This window comes from Pelobates fuscus, chromosome 2, assembly GCF_036172605.1.
Source record: "Pelobates fuscus isolate aPelFus1 chromosome 2, aPelFus1.pri, whole genome shotgun sequence".
Taxonomy (NCBI): domain Eukaryota; kingdom Metazoa; phylum Chordata; class Amphibia; order Anura; family Pelobatidae; genus Pelobates; species Pelobates fuscus.
In genome coordinates, this window is record NC_086318.1 from 234280910 (window position 1) to 234297879 (window position 16970).

A 16970-nucleotide genomic window follows, 5' to 3' on the forward strand; every position below is an offset into this window, starting at 1 on the left:
ACGGGTTCATGGATTGCAGGATAAAAAGTTACAATGAAAGGTTAAAGGAACTTAACATGTATAGCTTGGAGGAAAGACGAGACAGGGGGGATATGACAGACACCGTAAATGAGGAGACTATATTTAAAAGAAGAAAAACTACCACAAAAAGAGGACATAGTATTAAATTAGAGGGCAAAGGTTTAAAAATAATACAGTGGTACCTCGGTTTACAAACATAATTTTCAGTATACAAATGAAAATCCATTGAAAATAATGCCTTGGTTTACACATTTTTTTCGCAATACAAAGCAAGTTTCCCCAGGATGCATTGCGCCACCCCGTACATGTTGGTGTCTGTGGATAGCACGTGGCATTGAGTGTGGAGATGTTGGAGCGGTTTCTGCATCGAGTTTTGGAGCCATTCTGGAAAAAATGTTGCAGCGGTTTTGGGACTTTTTGGAACTTTTTTGGTGCATTTCTCAAGTGGTGGAAAGGTAGGGAGCTGAGCTTCGTCGTTTGCATGCTTTTTACTGTGTGTTCTGCATTGTGGGTTGGTTTCCATGCCAGCTCATTTTAACTTTTTTTTACCTCAGGAACGGATCAGGAACGGATTAATTGGTTTTCAATGCATTCCTATGGGAAACCATGTTTTGGTTTACAAATATTTTGCTATACAAAACGTCCCAGAGAACGCATTAAATTCGTAAACGGAGGTACCACTGTATCAGGAAGTATTACTTTACTGAAAGGGTAGTGGATGCATGGATTAGCCTTCCAGCTGAAGTTGTAGAGGTTAACACAGTAAAGGAGTTTAAGCATGCGTGGGATAGGCATAAGGCTATCCTAACTATAAGATAAGGCCAGGGACTAATGAAAGTATTTTTTAAAAAATTGGGCAGACTAGATGGGCCGAATGGTTCTTATCTGCCGTCACATTCTGTTTCTATGGGTCCAGAGTGGCTTAAACTCTCCCAAAATCAAAGTTTAATGCACAGACCATTGTCAATCTCATTGACTACAGAGGTTTTGTTGAAATTAATGAGGACTCAGTGTAGAAATCCTAGAAGCTCCTAAGTAATTAGTGCACTATCGACGAGCTCTGCATATATGCACATACAGAAGCAGCAGCCACTCGAAACCTTCACAAGTAAACTACCAAGTAGACTTGAGAGTGTCAAAGATAGGGAAAAGAGAAATATACAGAGTGTGTGGGTAGAGAAGGAAGAGATGCGAGTTCACTTTTAAATCTTAGCGGTGTAGAATTATAAAGGATATAGTATACAACAGATATAGTAGAGAACATCTGTAGTGTGACATCTATAATGAAGGGAATCATTTACAACAGACCCTAAATTACAAACAAGATGGCCTCTGGATTAAAACCCCAAAAGTTTGACTCAAATTAGCTTTAGTTACAGATGCACATTAGTATATAAAAAAACCCGCTATAATTTACAGTCCCCAAGTTGACACATTGTGGACATTTGCATTCCAATTCTTTTTCAGAGTTCTGTATGTTCAAAATTCGCGCTGTTGATCCCTAATTAAAGGGACACTCCCCTTTAATGCTATTGAAATCTGAACTTTTGTAAAATTAAAAAAGGACACAAAGCATGTCAGAAAGCTAAAGTGCTTTAGGGGTCCACAGTGTCCCTTTAAGCAAAAGGTGGACCTTTAAAATAAAAATAAAAAAATAATAATAAAAATCAGTTCATTATGTCTTTCCTATATGGAAACTAAATATATAGTTTAAAAACTGGAGATCATGAAATATAAGGTATTTATTAGTTGCCATCAAAATTGTGATTGTACTTACAGTATTGGAGATGAATTCCACAATTTTTTATAAACAATGTTATCCACCAGGGGGCATACATATGATGCTACTTCATCTCCACAAAGAACATTTCAATTCAGCAGACCCAGCAACAAGCAGTTCAACTAAGTGTCAACAAACAAATATTTTGGGAATGGCCTTGTCATCATCATGCAGACATACTGCTTGGACTGTCCTCAATATAGATCTCATGTTAACATTTTGTTTGTAGCACTTAAATCAATAGCTTTGGCATACACTCTAACATGGCAACGTTAGACTGGGGAAAAAGAGTCAATTATTATTTCAGTGGTCCAGTAATTTTACTGAACAGATTAAAAAAAAAAATGTTTCCACTGGGTCTATCAGAAAAAATGTAATGGGGTCCTATATTAATTTGCACACAGAAAAAGTAAAGTAAAAATCACTTTCGTAGTTTGATACATGGTAAAATAAAATACGTTTAGAATCGCATTTCTCTCCACAATTATCAACCAGATTCTGGCTGTTCAGAACTGTATACTCACCGCGTCTTGAAAGCCAAAAAGCACAACTTGGACCTGACTGATGGCATGGCTGTCAAAGTCCAACTCCAGTTTCAGCTTGGATAAAGTGGTTGCAATGATTTTACGGTCAGTAGATCTCACAAACTCTTTCAGGCTGGTCACCAAGGTCTCTATATGTTCGGATTTTAAGATTGCTTCACCGGATCCCTAGACACATGGAAAACAAAATGTAATTGTTTAACCCCTTAAGGACCAAACTTCTGGAATAAAAGGGAATCATGACATGTCACACATGTTATGTGTCCTTAAGGGGTTAATAACTGCCTTAAAATGTGCTACCTAGAAAACAAACAAAAACTAAATGATAGAAATGTATTAATGTAAAAAAACATCATCTAGGTTTAAACATTTTAAATCTGTTACAAGGTTTGTTAAATTATGCTCTATGCATTACAACAAATGTGTGTTTATTTTGTTTTGTTTTCTTAAAGACAAAATGTATAAAAGTGTATATATAGTTACATTTATTTTTTTCTGCACGTGTGTTTGAATAACTGCATTTTGTGCTGCACATATGTAAAGAGTGGTGATAAATGTTAGTATATTTAGTGCATTCTGCAGCAATTTATTGTTTTCACTTTTCCTGTATAGGTAAAAAATGGAATTGGATTATTACATAAAATCGTAATATCATGCACAACTCAAGAAGCCTGAACAAGACCTTTTCCAATTATACATTGTTTGTTTATATCGCTGTGTCTAGCTTATAATGATTTGCAATGTATGCAAATAATTTGAGAGAGAATTATGAAAAAATTTAGAAAGTGAGGAGTCACCAATGGAATGAGACTACTGGATCCACAGGTTTCCTGGGGGATTGTCACACTTACTAGCACTTTGCAGAACAGAACACCTTGATAAATCCCCTCCCCATGTTCTATCCCAGTCAGTATCGGTTACTAAAAAAAATAAAAATAATCCTTGTCCCTTATAATTAAATTTTCAATATTTCTGAACAGGTTTACTTTCTACTTTTATTGGAAAGCTTAGCTCATATGTTATTCTTGCTTTTGGAACAGAGCTGTGCTGGCAATGCTTCCTATTGTAACACTGTGTGTTCTAACAGTGGCAAATATTGAATTTGTGTAGTACTTTCCATTAACTGATATCTATGACCAAAGACAATATTCATATTCCTTAGATACTACTATGATCACTGACATACCAAAAACATGTGTGCTGTCTAAGAAAACAATGAAAAGATTAGCTTTTCACAATATTTTATAGGGGCTTTATAGAAAAAAATAAAATGAAAAAAACATTTTATACAGAATTTTATTTTTTTTATCAATTACATTACCTCAAGACAAATCTTATAAAAAGGAAAAAAAAACAAAAACAAGAAAAAACTCATAGGATATTAAAGGAACACGATAGTGTTAGGAATATAACGATGTATCCCTAACACGGTAGTGCTAGAGTAACTGTTTAGGTACCTGGACCCTCTGAGATTGGAGTAACAGGTATTTTACTTACCTTTGCTCCATGGCCACACTAGTCTCGCCGCGGCTAGCCCAGCCTCCATGGCTGAGATCATCAATCTTGATGATCTAAGTCAATCCAATACTTCCCATTGGAAGCACTGGGGGGCTATTGTGCATGTGTGGCAAAATGCTGGGCTGCTCCAATCCGTATCTCCTCATAGAGATGCACTGAGTTAATATGAAGAATGTTCAGAGTCTCTATACAGAGCGTGGAGATGCTGAATGTAGAGGCTGCACTAAAATAGGAAGCACCTCTAGTGGCAGAGTGGCTGCCACGAGTGGTATTACTAACCAGCAATGTCTTTAATAAAGCATGTCGTTGATAAGCGTGCCTAGAGAAGTGTGGTCGGAAATTAGTGTAAAATGATTGCGGTCTGTGCTTATTAGAATATTCAGCATTGCATTCTGGGGAATTGAGAAATGATGGTCTTTCAGATCTTCTGTGTGTAAGGCAGACTTTTCTTATGAATTGCATAGGAACATGTAGGTGATGCACGACAGTAAATTTCACAATTTGCTTACATTTGTGGCGGTATGGAGCTCTGAATCAGCTTTTGATTACACTACACTTTAAAATCTTTTTATAAATAAACATAAACGTAGGAATCCAAAAAGTGTATTAGGCACGCATGAAAGCTTTACATATGTGCAATTACAGGGAGAGGAGAGAGGGAGTCTGATCAGTGTGATTCATGCAGTACAGGCTCGGATGTCAGGTTTTTCTCTCCTTCTGCTGGACAATGATGCTCTGTCTCTGTCATTAGTGGACTCGGATGAGCCTGAGATGGGTGGTTAAGAGGTGGAAGGGGGGAGGCTGAAGAATCTCTCCTAGCAGAGATTTACTACATACTTTTCAAAGTTTTTGTTGATTTATTTTGGTTTGTATATTTGTTTAAGAGTGTTTGCTTACTGGTTTGAAAAAATAATTGTCAAGTGATGCATATCCCTTTAAGAAACATCTTCCTAGTGCTTCAAGTCATATAGACCAGTAATATTTGATAGTTTAGGCAGGGTGAAATATATAAGAATTACAATAACGGACTACGGTTTTAATTGTTACCTTTAAAAGTAAGATTTTTTTTTTTTTACAGTTTCATTAATGAGCTTTGTTACTTTTCCAGCAAGTACACATTCTCATGCTGATATATGAAGGGAGGACGGCAGGCTGCTGTGGTGTATGTAATGAATTGTTGCTAGCTACCTGTGCATATCAGTACCACGCCCAACTTCAAGCAAACAAAGGCTCAAGAACAAAACAGAAATACATTTTCTTGTATCTGTTTATAATTACAAAGACACATAAGACTATTAGGGTGTTTCCGCTTACAAATTGCAGTTACCCATTTGGAACTTTGAAATGCTGGGTGTGAACAGCCACTTCTTTTCTATATCTGGGTTTCTGTTTGTGTAATTAAGTTACAGAAGCTGTTGATCGTTCCTGTGCAGAACCTCACTGGAAGGAGAATTGCTTTTGGTGTGGTTTATTCACAGCCACAGTCACTTCCTTAGTCTGTTCTAGCAGTATGCTTTAAAAAGACACTAAAAAGTCAATAAAATGTACCTCTGAAGTACATTTATCAAGCCAAACGTAACTTGGTGTCACTTAATATGAAATACAAACATCTACTCATATATTGTGCTAGCCAAAATGTTAGAAATTAATACTTGAGAAGTCATTTTTTTCTAACCATAGTAATAGCTGTAAAGTCCATATATAAGGAGTGTGCTATGAAATGTGACACATGCGTCTTTGGGGTGGTTTTGCTGCCATCACATCCTCCCGGGTAAAGTGACAAGATATGAAAACAATCTTTAGGTAAAATAGATTTTAATGTGTGTGTGTTTGTGAAATACATGTAAGATTGTATATGTGTGCGAGTGTGTGGAGATCCGGTGTGATAATAGAGAGGGAGTATAATAAACATAAAGGACATATATTGGAAGGAAAGGGCAAAAAAAATAAGTTTGAGATATTAAGAGAAAAATAATGGAATAAACATTAAAGAGAGATAAAAGGAAATCGGGGCTAGAAGAAATGTAGCAAGGGTGAGAGATGGACAAGAGAATTAAAAAATAATTGTTACCTCTCCTCCAACAAAATAACAGAAAATTGAATGCTATATAATTTCCTTTTGACTTTCCTATGTGGAAATTAAGATCAGGAACCAGTCCCGGAATACATTTTTACCTGCCCTATCGATTCCATTAAGTTCCGAACCACCTTGTCCTGATCCTCTGTAAGAATTCGATGAAGTGTAGCTCTTCTCTCACTGTCCTTCTTTAGCATAAAGAAACCAGAGTCTCTCTCTTCAGGGGAAGGAGGTGCACTGTGATCTTCAAAATTCTCATCCGGGATCCTATATAATTTAAACAAACTTATTTCAATGATAGTACAATGTACTCCCCCCATATTCATTAGCAACCCACTTTACAGGAACAATTATTGAGTACCGGGCATTAAGCAGTTCAGGTCAAGTGCTATATCCACAGTTCTGAGGTATCTTCCATGTTAGAACTACAGTTTTTATAGGTGGATGGATAACAAGCAAGTGCATTATATGGACTGTCTAGCAAAGTGTCTTAAATGTAAGCTAAAGAACTACAACCAAAAAATGCTACTTTCAACTTGCACTATAGTATAAAGGCATAAGGTTACTAGGCTTGTATGAGTTCCAACGCTACTAGCCATAAGCAAGATAAAGAAAAACAAAAATTGTTGATAGTTGGAATGTTAAAATACAAGAGAAAATAACCACTGGATAGCACGATTACACCTCAGCATATCAGAATATACAGGAAATAATAAGACATTTTATGAATTTTAGAAACAAACTTTAAAATGTTCTGCTAAAAACAAACAGATAAATGAACAATCAAAACTCAACATGGTTGTTTTGGAGAGAGAGTATTATGTCTTATGTGTTAATGCTCCGTCAACATGTTTCAGACATGCTGAATGTCAAGTTATTGTAACAAAATTATTGAACGTTTAAACCATACCCCAGAAATAAACTTCTTGTAAGTTTCCCTTCTTTTTCCGTGCAAGACCTGACTCTTGATTTGAAGAATGGGTCTGATCTCAAGTCTGTGTCCGGTGACACTGAGCCATATTCACTGCTACTACTTGTATCCTCCACTAACACCGGAACTGGCAGAGATATACTCCTGAGATATTCTGCACACAAAAAAAATACATAGAATGAACGAAAAAACATATCAACATTGTATATAATTATAACAGGAATACCAATAATCAGGAAGGGTATTTTATTTTTTCTTGTTAAAAACAATATCAAATTATTTATTGAGGAAAGGTATATTCCGCTTTTGTGTTCAACCATATGCTGTGGTATTGATGTTATTAATACCCAAAGAAATGGCTAAGCTGACAATGTGAAATCAAACCTGTGGTTTTAACAGGTTTAAATAGATCTTGCACTCTCACTGCAGCAGCCCGTGGAGTGATGGTACAATATCAATCATATTGGCAGGCTTTGCTGAATTAATAGGAGCCATTCAGTTAGATAAAGGTTGGCTTTAAGTCATAGTTTGTTCATTCATATCAATTCAGAGGTGGTTTTCCCGAATATAAAGAAATGTAAATTTAGAGAACTATATTTTTTATTGCCAAAAAACACTCCACATTGTTTCTTTGAATTGCCAGAATGGCTTAAAAGAACACATATTTCCTGAAAAATAAAAATAGTCTTAAAGGAGAACTAAAGGGTCAGAAACACAAACATATATTCCTGACCCTATAGTGTTAAGAACAGTAAAACCTTACTTTTATTACAGTCTGCTACTGATGGCAGAGGCGGCTCTCTTATCAGGCATTTTAGGCGGCCGCCTTAACTGCCTTAGGGCAGACTGACATGTCGGGTCTTCGGTCTATGACCGAGAGACCGACACAGGAGGGGACCCGGTGGCTTTCCTGAAGTGTCTCGGAATTACCAACCAATCAGAAAGTTGCCGCGGATTACCACAGCAACGCTCTGATACTTCTGGTGATCGTGAGACACTTACCACGAGGTCTGCAGCTCTGCACCCTGCATACCTTTCACAGCCCCCCAGCCCCCTACTTTACCACAGCCCCCTAGCCCCCCTACTCTGTCACAGCCCCTCAAGCCCCCATACCAGGGTAGGAAGCCCCTCCACCCTCCCCTACTGTCACAGGCCCTCTTGCCCCCCTACCCTGTCGCAGGCCCTCTTGCCCCCCTACCCTGTCGCAGGCCCTCTTAGCCCCCCCTACCCTGTCGCAGGCCCTCTTAGCCCCCCCTACCCTGTCGCAGGCCCTCTTAGCCCCCCCTACCCTGTCGCAGGCCCTCTTAGCCCCCCCCTACCCTGTCGCAGGCCCTCTTAGCCCCCCCTACCCTGTCGCAGGCCCTCTTAGCCCCCCCTACCCTGTCGCAGGCCCTCTTAGCCCCCCCTACCCTGTCGCAGGCCCTCTTAGCCCCCCCTACCCTGTCGCAGGCCCTCTTAGCCCCCCCTACCTTGTCGCAGGCCCTCTTAGCCCCCCCTACCCTGTCGCAGGCCCTCTTAGCCCCCCCTACCCTGTCGCAGGCCCTCTTAGCCCCCCCTACCCTGTCGCAGGCCCTCTTAGCACCCCTACCCTGTCGCAGGCCCTCTTAGCCCCCCCTACCCTGTCGCAGGCCCTCTTAGCCCCCCCTACCCTGTCGCAGGCCCTCTTAGCCCCCCCTACCCTGTCGCAGGCCCTCTTAGCCCCCCCTACCCTGTCGCAGGCCCTCTTAGCCCCCCCTACCCTGTCGCAGGCCCTCTTAGCCCCCCCCTACCCTGTCGCAGGCCCTCTTAGCCCCCCTACCCTGTCGCAGGCCCTCTTAGCCCCCCTACCCTGTCGCAGGCCCTCTTAGCCCCCCTACCCTGTCGCAGGCCCTCTTAGCCCCCCCTACCCTGTCGCAGGCCCTCTTAGCCGCCCTACCCTGTCGCAGGCCCTCTTAGCCGCCCTACCCTGTCGCAGGCCCTCTTAGCCGCCCTACCCCGTCGCAGGCCCTCTTAGCCGCCCTACCCTGTCGCAGGCCCTCTTAGCCCCCCTAACCTGTCGCAGCTCCTCTTAGCCCCCTACCGTGTCACAGCCCCCTACCAGGGTAGGAAGCCCGTCCATCCTCCACTACTGTCACAGCCTTCTTGCCCCCTACTCTGCCACAGCCCCTCTAGCCCCCTACCCTTATACAGCCCCTCTAGCACCCCTACACAGCCCTTCCACCCTTATACAGCCCCTCTAGCCACCCTACATTGTCACAGTCCCTCCACCCCTACCCTATCACAGCGCCTCCAAACCCCACCCTGTCACCCCACACCCATCCTGTCACAGCCCCCTCACACACTGTCATCCCTCACACACAAACACACACCCACGCACCGTTTCACAGCCCCCCTCCACACACGCACCCCCCCACACGCACCGTTTCACAGCCCCCCTCCACACACGCACCGTTTCACAGCCCCCCTCCATACACCCTGTCACCCCCATACACACTATCACCCACACCCCATCATCCCTCCACACACAGTCACCCCCACCCACACCGTCATCCTCTACACATACATTATCACGATTCCCAAACACTTTCAGCCTTCACACATTGTCACCCCCTTCACCCAGCCACACTCACATTAACTCCTCCTAATCCTGTCACTCTCACCCTCTCCAACCATACCAAACTCACATGCCCTTGCTTTGCCTCACTTACCCTACCACATTAACCTCCCCAACCCTGTCAGACTCATCCTCTATTAGTCTGTCCCACTCTCCTCCCCAACCCTGCCACACTCAGCCCTCCAATTCTGTCCCAAACTCGATCAAAATTCCGTCGCACTCTCCTCCCCAACTTTGCCACACTCACCCTTTCACATTAATGCCTCTATTCCTGCCACATTAACCCCCTTAATCTTGTCACACTCACCTCCCCTCATTCTGTCACACTGCATCCTCCAAATATGGAACATTCACCCTAACCCTGTGATACACCCCCAGCTATGCCACGCTCACAGTGTCACATTAACCTCCTCCAATCCTGTCACACTTACTTCCCTTTGCCCTGTCACACTCCCTCCTCCAACCATGTTGCAATCACCCCACTATCATTCTCACCCTCCCTCATTCTGTCACACTCACCCCCCCAACCCTGTCTCATTTACCCGACTGACCCTGCCACAGTTACCCCTTTACTCACCTTGTCACAGTAACAAACTGAAAATGTTCATCATACACACACACACATGCCCAAAGATCACAGGGAGCCCCCATAAACACAACACGCCACAAGCAGCTATCCCACACACATACGATCCCAGACACATGCTCATAAAAACATACATTCACACACAAGGATGCTCTCTGTCAGACACACACTATCAAGCATATACACATATAGACAATGCCAGACACACTCAAATACACAAACTGGGACTTATGTATACACGACTGCCAGGCTATGTAACCATACCTCACAGTCGTGTATAAATGATTAGCATAATTGCCAATGAAATTTGTTTATTACAAATTAATTTAGTTTGCAAATGATGCCATAACTACAGTCAGAGAGCTCACAACGCAGCGGCACAGGGATCCGCGACACTGCAAGCCTCTGAGCAATGAATACAGTGACTAGCTCTCTGTATCCAGCGCTGCAAGCTTGTCCTTCAATACAACTACAGCACCTTGTACACACAATGCAACCCCTATTTTTAATTTGTTTTAGTGTTAGTGGGGGCCTCCTGTTTGAGTGTCGCCAAAGTCTAGAGCCGCCACTGGCTGCTGGCTCTGCCCTTGATTAGCCTGCTTGGCCGACATTATCAGAAGTGGTGATCTCAGCCAATCAGAATGTTTCCTCATAGGAAAACACTGGATTGACTGAGACTGTCAGGGAGGTAGATCAGGGACAGAGCCAGCACAAGCCAAACACAGCCCTGGCCAATCAGCATCTCCTCATTAAATCAATGCATCTCTATGGGGAAAGTTCAGTGTCTCCATGTAGAGGGTGTAGACATTGAATGGCACTGCTCCAGGAAGCACCTCTAGTAGCCATCTGAAGATTGGCCATTGGAGGTATCCCTAGGCTGTAATGTAAACACTGCATTTTTTCTGAAGGGAATGATTATACTCGCCAGAACAAATACAATACACTGGAATTGTTCTGGTGACTGTAGTGTCCATTTAATGAACAGCAAATTGGATTCTTTAGGAAGCTGCAAATTGACAAGTTGACTGCAAACTGAATGCATGTAAAACATTTCCTAAGAGGGTCTCCATATTTGGTCCTGTTTTAGGCTAAACTGTACAATTCATTACAACCAATTTCTTAATGAACAATCCCATAAGTCCAACTGCGTGGTAGACATTAAGGTAAAAAATAATCAATATAATAAAGCTTACCACTTGTTCCAGGTGAAAGAGCTGAGAAGAAAAGAAAAAAAAAAAAACAGAAAATTAAATGGATACTCCAGGATAGATTTTTATCACACTTTTTAATTTACTAAATAATAGAAAATACTTACCTAACATCTCCCTGATATATGTGACATCAATTGGCGCCTAGTAAGTGACAGAGATAATTCACCCAGTCCCTTGCCTACCATTGAATAAGACAACAGAGGCACTCTGAATTTGCAAATATGAAGTCACAGATCTGTTGTGCTTCCCCCTATAATAATTAATGAAACATTTCAAGCATCATAACCCTTAAATTGCACTGTAGCGGTTATGTTGTCAGGAATGACCAATCATCCTCCAAAGTAAGTAGCCAAACCATTTAGTAATGGCTTGACTTTTATCTGAGGTCCCCTGGGTGCCACACTCTGCCTCCACTGTAACATCCTCTCAAGCTAAGAAATTAAACCTTTTCCTTTACATATGCTGTAGTGGCTAATGTGCTTGGAGAGTTCCTTTAATTGGGCTGCTAACACACCTAGTCTAAACATAAATACATATAGTATTAATGTGTTTATTGTGCATAGGGAAACCAAAATAATGATATGGTTCCTCTGTGGATACATCCAATGCTTCCTATTGTATCTCTGCGAAAATAACGTGTGATACAAAAGCCATTTTCTACAGTGGTTCCAATCTGTACCATCACGCATGAGGTTTCAGTTCCATTGTACCATCTTTCTGACCTTTACCATTTTACACTAAAATGACCACTATAGTGCCAGGAAAACAAACTTGTTTTCCTGGCATTATAGGGTCATTAGGTCCCCCCCACCCTTATGGCCCACCTCCCGATGGGCTGAAGGGGCTAAAACCTTCGCCAGCACCGGTGACCTCTCCTCCTCATGCCGACGTCAGTGCCATATGTGCATGCGCGGCAAGACCCGTGCGTGCAATGAAACAGCCCATAGGAAAGCATTACTTAATGCCTTCCTATGGACGTCAGCGTCTTCTCACTGATTTTCACAGTGAGAATCGCGGAAGTGGCCTCTAGTGGCTGTCAGTGAGACAGCCACTAGAGGCTGGATTAACCCTCAGTGTAAACATAGCAGTTTCTCTGAAACTGCTATGTTTACAGCTGCAGGGTTAAAACTAGAGGGACCTGGCAGCCAGACCACTTCATTGAGCTGAAGTGGTCTGGGTGCCTATAGTGGTCCTTTAAAACAAGGATTATCAGCTCGGTATAACATGTATAGAACCCTAAATTGACTTAGATCGTCTTCTTATTTATTTACCTGAAAGTTTTAGTTGGGACTTTCGTTTTTTGCTAGAAACCTTCAAGAAGTCATCAACAAGTAGTTCAGTAGCAGGGGCACGCTTCACAGGGTCTGGCTCAAAACACTGCAACAAAAAAGCCTTAGCTTCTGATGACATGGATTCAGGTATTTCAGGATGAATTTTGAACATTCCAACCTGTGATATGGGGAAATTATATAATGGATACAATAAGAGTGAGAAATGGTCATGGAAGAAAATTAAAAAAGTCTAACTAATAAAAAAATTAATGAAGAGTCCTTAAACCATGTGGGGTCAACACCAGTTACTGTCTAACTGCATGTTACTGGACTTTTGATCCAGTAACTTACACTGGAGGTCCTCACGCTCTGCATGAGGACATCCAGCAACAGCTATTTCCCAATAGGAAAGTATTGATTCACAGCTTTCCTATGGTGGGGGCTTGGTGCATGCGCATTAGTGCCACCTCATCAGCAACACCGGAGGAGGCGGAGCCGCAACCCATCACTGAGGGACATTGGTGCTGGGATTAGGTAAGCAAATTAAGGGTTCTTAATAGGAGGAGGGTTTTGGGAGGGGGAGGCAGAGGAACACAGTTCCGGGAACACAGCTTTGTATTCCTGGCACTACAGTATCCCTAAACCGCTTTAAGATCAAAGTAGCTAAAATGGAAAAATCTCTCTAAGCTGCTCTGGCCATAAATTTGAAATGTAATCAAATAACGGATACAACATTTAATGTAATGGTCCTGTTGATTATGAATTTATGAATTATTCTATTCTGTTCAAGTTCACATTTCCCTTTAAACAGCTGCAAATTCACACTTACAAGAATATCAGACCAACATATTCTAAGTTAATTTCAAGTATGAATTTTCAGACTATTTCTATATTTGAGTAATTTAATATAAATCATTTGATCTATTTTTTCCCCATTTAATTGCTCTTGGAGACAAGTACCGCAAGATTTTAAACACTTTAACCCCTTAAGGACCAAACTTCTGGAATAAAAGGAAATCATGACATGTCACACATGTCATGTGTCCTTAAGGGGTTAAACCTCCATTCTATTTTAAATCAAAGATGAACAATTGTTTTAGGGAGCTTTTTCATAACATTTTTTGATAATCATTTATTTAGCTGAAAATAGTATCGGCAACATGATCAACATTTCTAAAAAAAAAACACTAATCTGCTGTAAAGCTTTGCTTGGTATTAAGACATATCAAACGTTTAGAACTCTAAAAAGGTAAGACACTTAGAGTATTTGTTTCTTTAACCGCTCAGAAGTAGTATCTTACTTAACAAGATTTAAAAAATAAACATATAAATAAATTGTGTGTATATATGACACACACACACTATATATATATATATATATATATATATATAAATAATACAATGTCCCTGTGGACTGGCATACATGGGGAAAAATGATCTGCCACTAAGGGAATGTATGAGGAACCATTGGTCTAGCATCTGTACTGCATATCGTGACAACAAGGTAGAATTTCCAGTTGCTAAACACTTCTTCACTATGGGACACCCACTACCATCATTAAAATTGATGGTGATGGACCAGATCACCCCCCTTGAAATGTGGAGGAGACTGTAACAAGTTGCTACTCCAACGTGAACTATTTTGGATATGAACTTTGGATACAGTTTGGTCGCCTCATTGAGAAATATACTTTGTCGGCTTTTCTGTGACTTGTGGGACACAACTGTGTTCACCACTGGACAGACCTCTGGCCTAGAGTACCATTGAGATATAATATATGGCCATAGTATACCTGAAGTATACATTTGTTCATACTATGGTTGTAGGGATATGATTCGATTATATTTAGTAGATGTCTCGAGTAAGTAATTATAATCTGTATTGTACCTACTTTATATCCAATTGAAATAAGTTTGGATATTATATTGTATATATACAAAATTAGAAATAATTTATTACATCAGATTTGTATCTGTCCTTCTCATATCTCTAACAGAGCCTGAGTTATATCTCAATCTCCCGATTTTGTTTTTGATCAATGCATTCTCTAAGGTCCATATATAATACAGTTGGATGGTTTGCCTCTTTTTTCCTTTGATGCTCTTGCAGTATTTTTTACATCTCACCATCATACCCAGGTATTATTGGGGATCCAACATAAGCTTATTGTAACATAGAATGTGACGACAGATAAGGACCATGCGGCCCATCTAGTCTGCCCAATTTGTTAAATACATTCATTAGTCCCTGGCCTTATCTTATAGTTTGGATAGCCTTTAGCGTTGAATCTTTTAGCACATTACAATAATGTTTAAAAATACCTGACATCATTGTCTAGATGATGTCCACTTTCCGTGGTGCTACGGGATAAATCAAAAGACCCATATTTCTCTTAGAGTCACTTGAATCTAATTTGGCTAATAGATTGTGAAAAAAGCCACTTCGGGAAATCTTTATACATTTTTGCTACAATGGGTCTTTTGCTACAGTAGTTGCTACACAATTGTAGCAATATGCATCAAAATGTGCACCCATCAAATATCTAAAGCAGCGTTTCCCAATCGGGGTTCTGCAAGTACAAACTTTGCGATCCAACATGGTTCGCCACAACCAAGATGACCGCTGCTCCCTGCTGCACCCTGGAAGGTCAGAAACAGCAGAGATCGCGATCTTAAGCCCTGCCATCAGCCATTTCCTATCACTCAGGGTAGAGAGTGATAGAGAGTGGACCTGAAAGTGCAAGCTTTTTTTTATGGGCATTGAAATTGTTTGTTTGGGACATTGCAAGGCTCTGTTAGGCAGGGACATTGAAAGGTTATGTTCGATAGGGATATTAAAAAAAATTATCTGTTTGTTAGGGGCATTGCAAGGCTCTGTTAAAAACTGAAAGACCCAAGCCGGGCTTGAATATAGGAGGATCTTCTTCGCCAAGCGCATGGTGCATATGGGCAAGATGGCTGATGACTTGGACAAGCTGTCCTCAGAGGAAGAGGAAAGCAGATACATGCAGATATTACAGCCTCAAACTAAGCCTAAGGCTGGAGACTCCAGACCTGTGATGGAAGAAATGCTCCAGACCATGCTGGGAGCTCTCCCAACGGTCAATAGAGGGGGATGTAGCCCTACAGTGCACTAACATCATGGGCCTGGTAGGCCGCATAGACGTGGTAGAAACTACCTCCGGGCAGCACACAAACTATCGCTCAGCTCCGGCTAGACATCCAAAAGCTTACCAAAAGACAAGCTGCCTCTGACCAAAGATTTGCCCAGCTGAAAGACTTGCGACGCCGCAACAATCTGAAAATCCGGGGAATCCAGGAAAGCACACCTGCGGCGGAGCTCCCACATCACCTACAGAGACTCATGGCACAACTACTAGAGCCCAAGCAGGCCAGAAATCTAAAGCTAGATGGCATCTTCCGGGTCCCGAAACCCAGAAAGGCGCCTGAATCAGCACGTAGAGATCTAATTGTGCGATTCCGCAGCGGAGCAGACAAGGCGATGGTACAAGTGGCACTAAAAGGGACTACCTCATACAAGCTTGAGAATATGGCTCTCTCTTTCTTCGCGGATCTCTCCGGTGAGACGCTGCCATAATTGCATGGGACTTACACGAAGTGATGTTTGAAGTTGGTTAAACTTTTCGTTCAGAATCCTTTTTTTTCTTTTTCATTTGTTAAATTCATATTGGTCCACTTGCCCAAACCACGTGTCAGATACGCTCATGCCTACCCTGGCCATAAGCCAGGCTCTTCCATCCCACCCATCCCCCTCCTCCGATGCCATAGACCCCTGAGGTCGATCACAACTTCGTGCTGGAGGTGTAACAATAGTACTTGCCACGACCAGGAGTTCCGAGCTAACCACCTACAGTTTACCACAGTTTGCCCAACAGAGAGCAAGATTATATTCCCCACAATGTATGGCTCAAACCTATTTTGTTTGTATCTTCTATGATACTCTCAAACTGTTGGTCAAATTTAGACTAAGTACTTGAGTATGTTTTCTAGAACTTAAAAAAAATGTGCATGTACACTATTTGCCACAGTACTGCTACAACTTGTATGACATATACTGCTTGACATTGCTGTTGGGGCTTTGCAAGCCTGTTTGTAATATGCTGCACACAAAAATAAAGAATTAAAAAAAATAACTTGACAGCATTTGCCAGTTCTTCTTAGATTATCATCCTTGATGATCTCTGCTGAATCAAATACCTTCTGAGAAGTGTTATGGATCTACTGTGCATGCGAAGAAAACCCCACGCTTCACTAATCCAATGCTTCTCATAGAGTTCTCGGCATCATGATACCAAACGAAAGGTCTTAAGTGGGTCTAGTGGCTGTCAGTCACCAGACACGCATTGCCACTTAAGACCTTAAAGTGGCATTGAAGGGAAAAACGATCGTTATTGATGGAAAAAATACTCTTACGTTTAT

General features: G+C 41.5%; 1 protein-coding gene across 1 annotated transcript in view; it reads right to left on the bottom strand.

Moving 5' to 3' along the window:
* Positions 1-16970, bottom strand: part of MAP3K5 (mitogen-activated protein kinase kinase kinase 5) — a 163685-nt gene that overhangs the window by 18959 nt on the left and 127756 nt on the right. Inside the window, exons 20-24 of the mRNA XM_063443265.1 lie at positions 12531-12708; positions 11242-11262; positions 6849-7023; positions 6037-6205; positions 2326-2511 (exon numbers count right to left, since the gene is read on the bottom strand). Coding sequence (XP_063299335.1) covers positions 2326-2511; positions 6037-6205; positions 6849-7023; positions 11242-11262; positions 12531-12708 — 729 coding nt within the window. The remainder of the gene's footprint in view (positions 1-2325; positions 2512-6036; positions 6206-6848; positions 7024-11241; positions 11263-12530; positions 12709-16970) is intronic.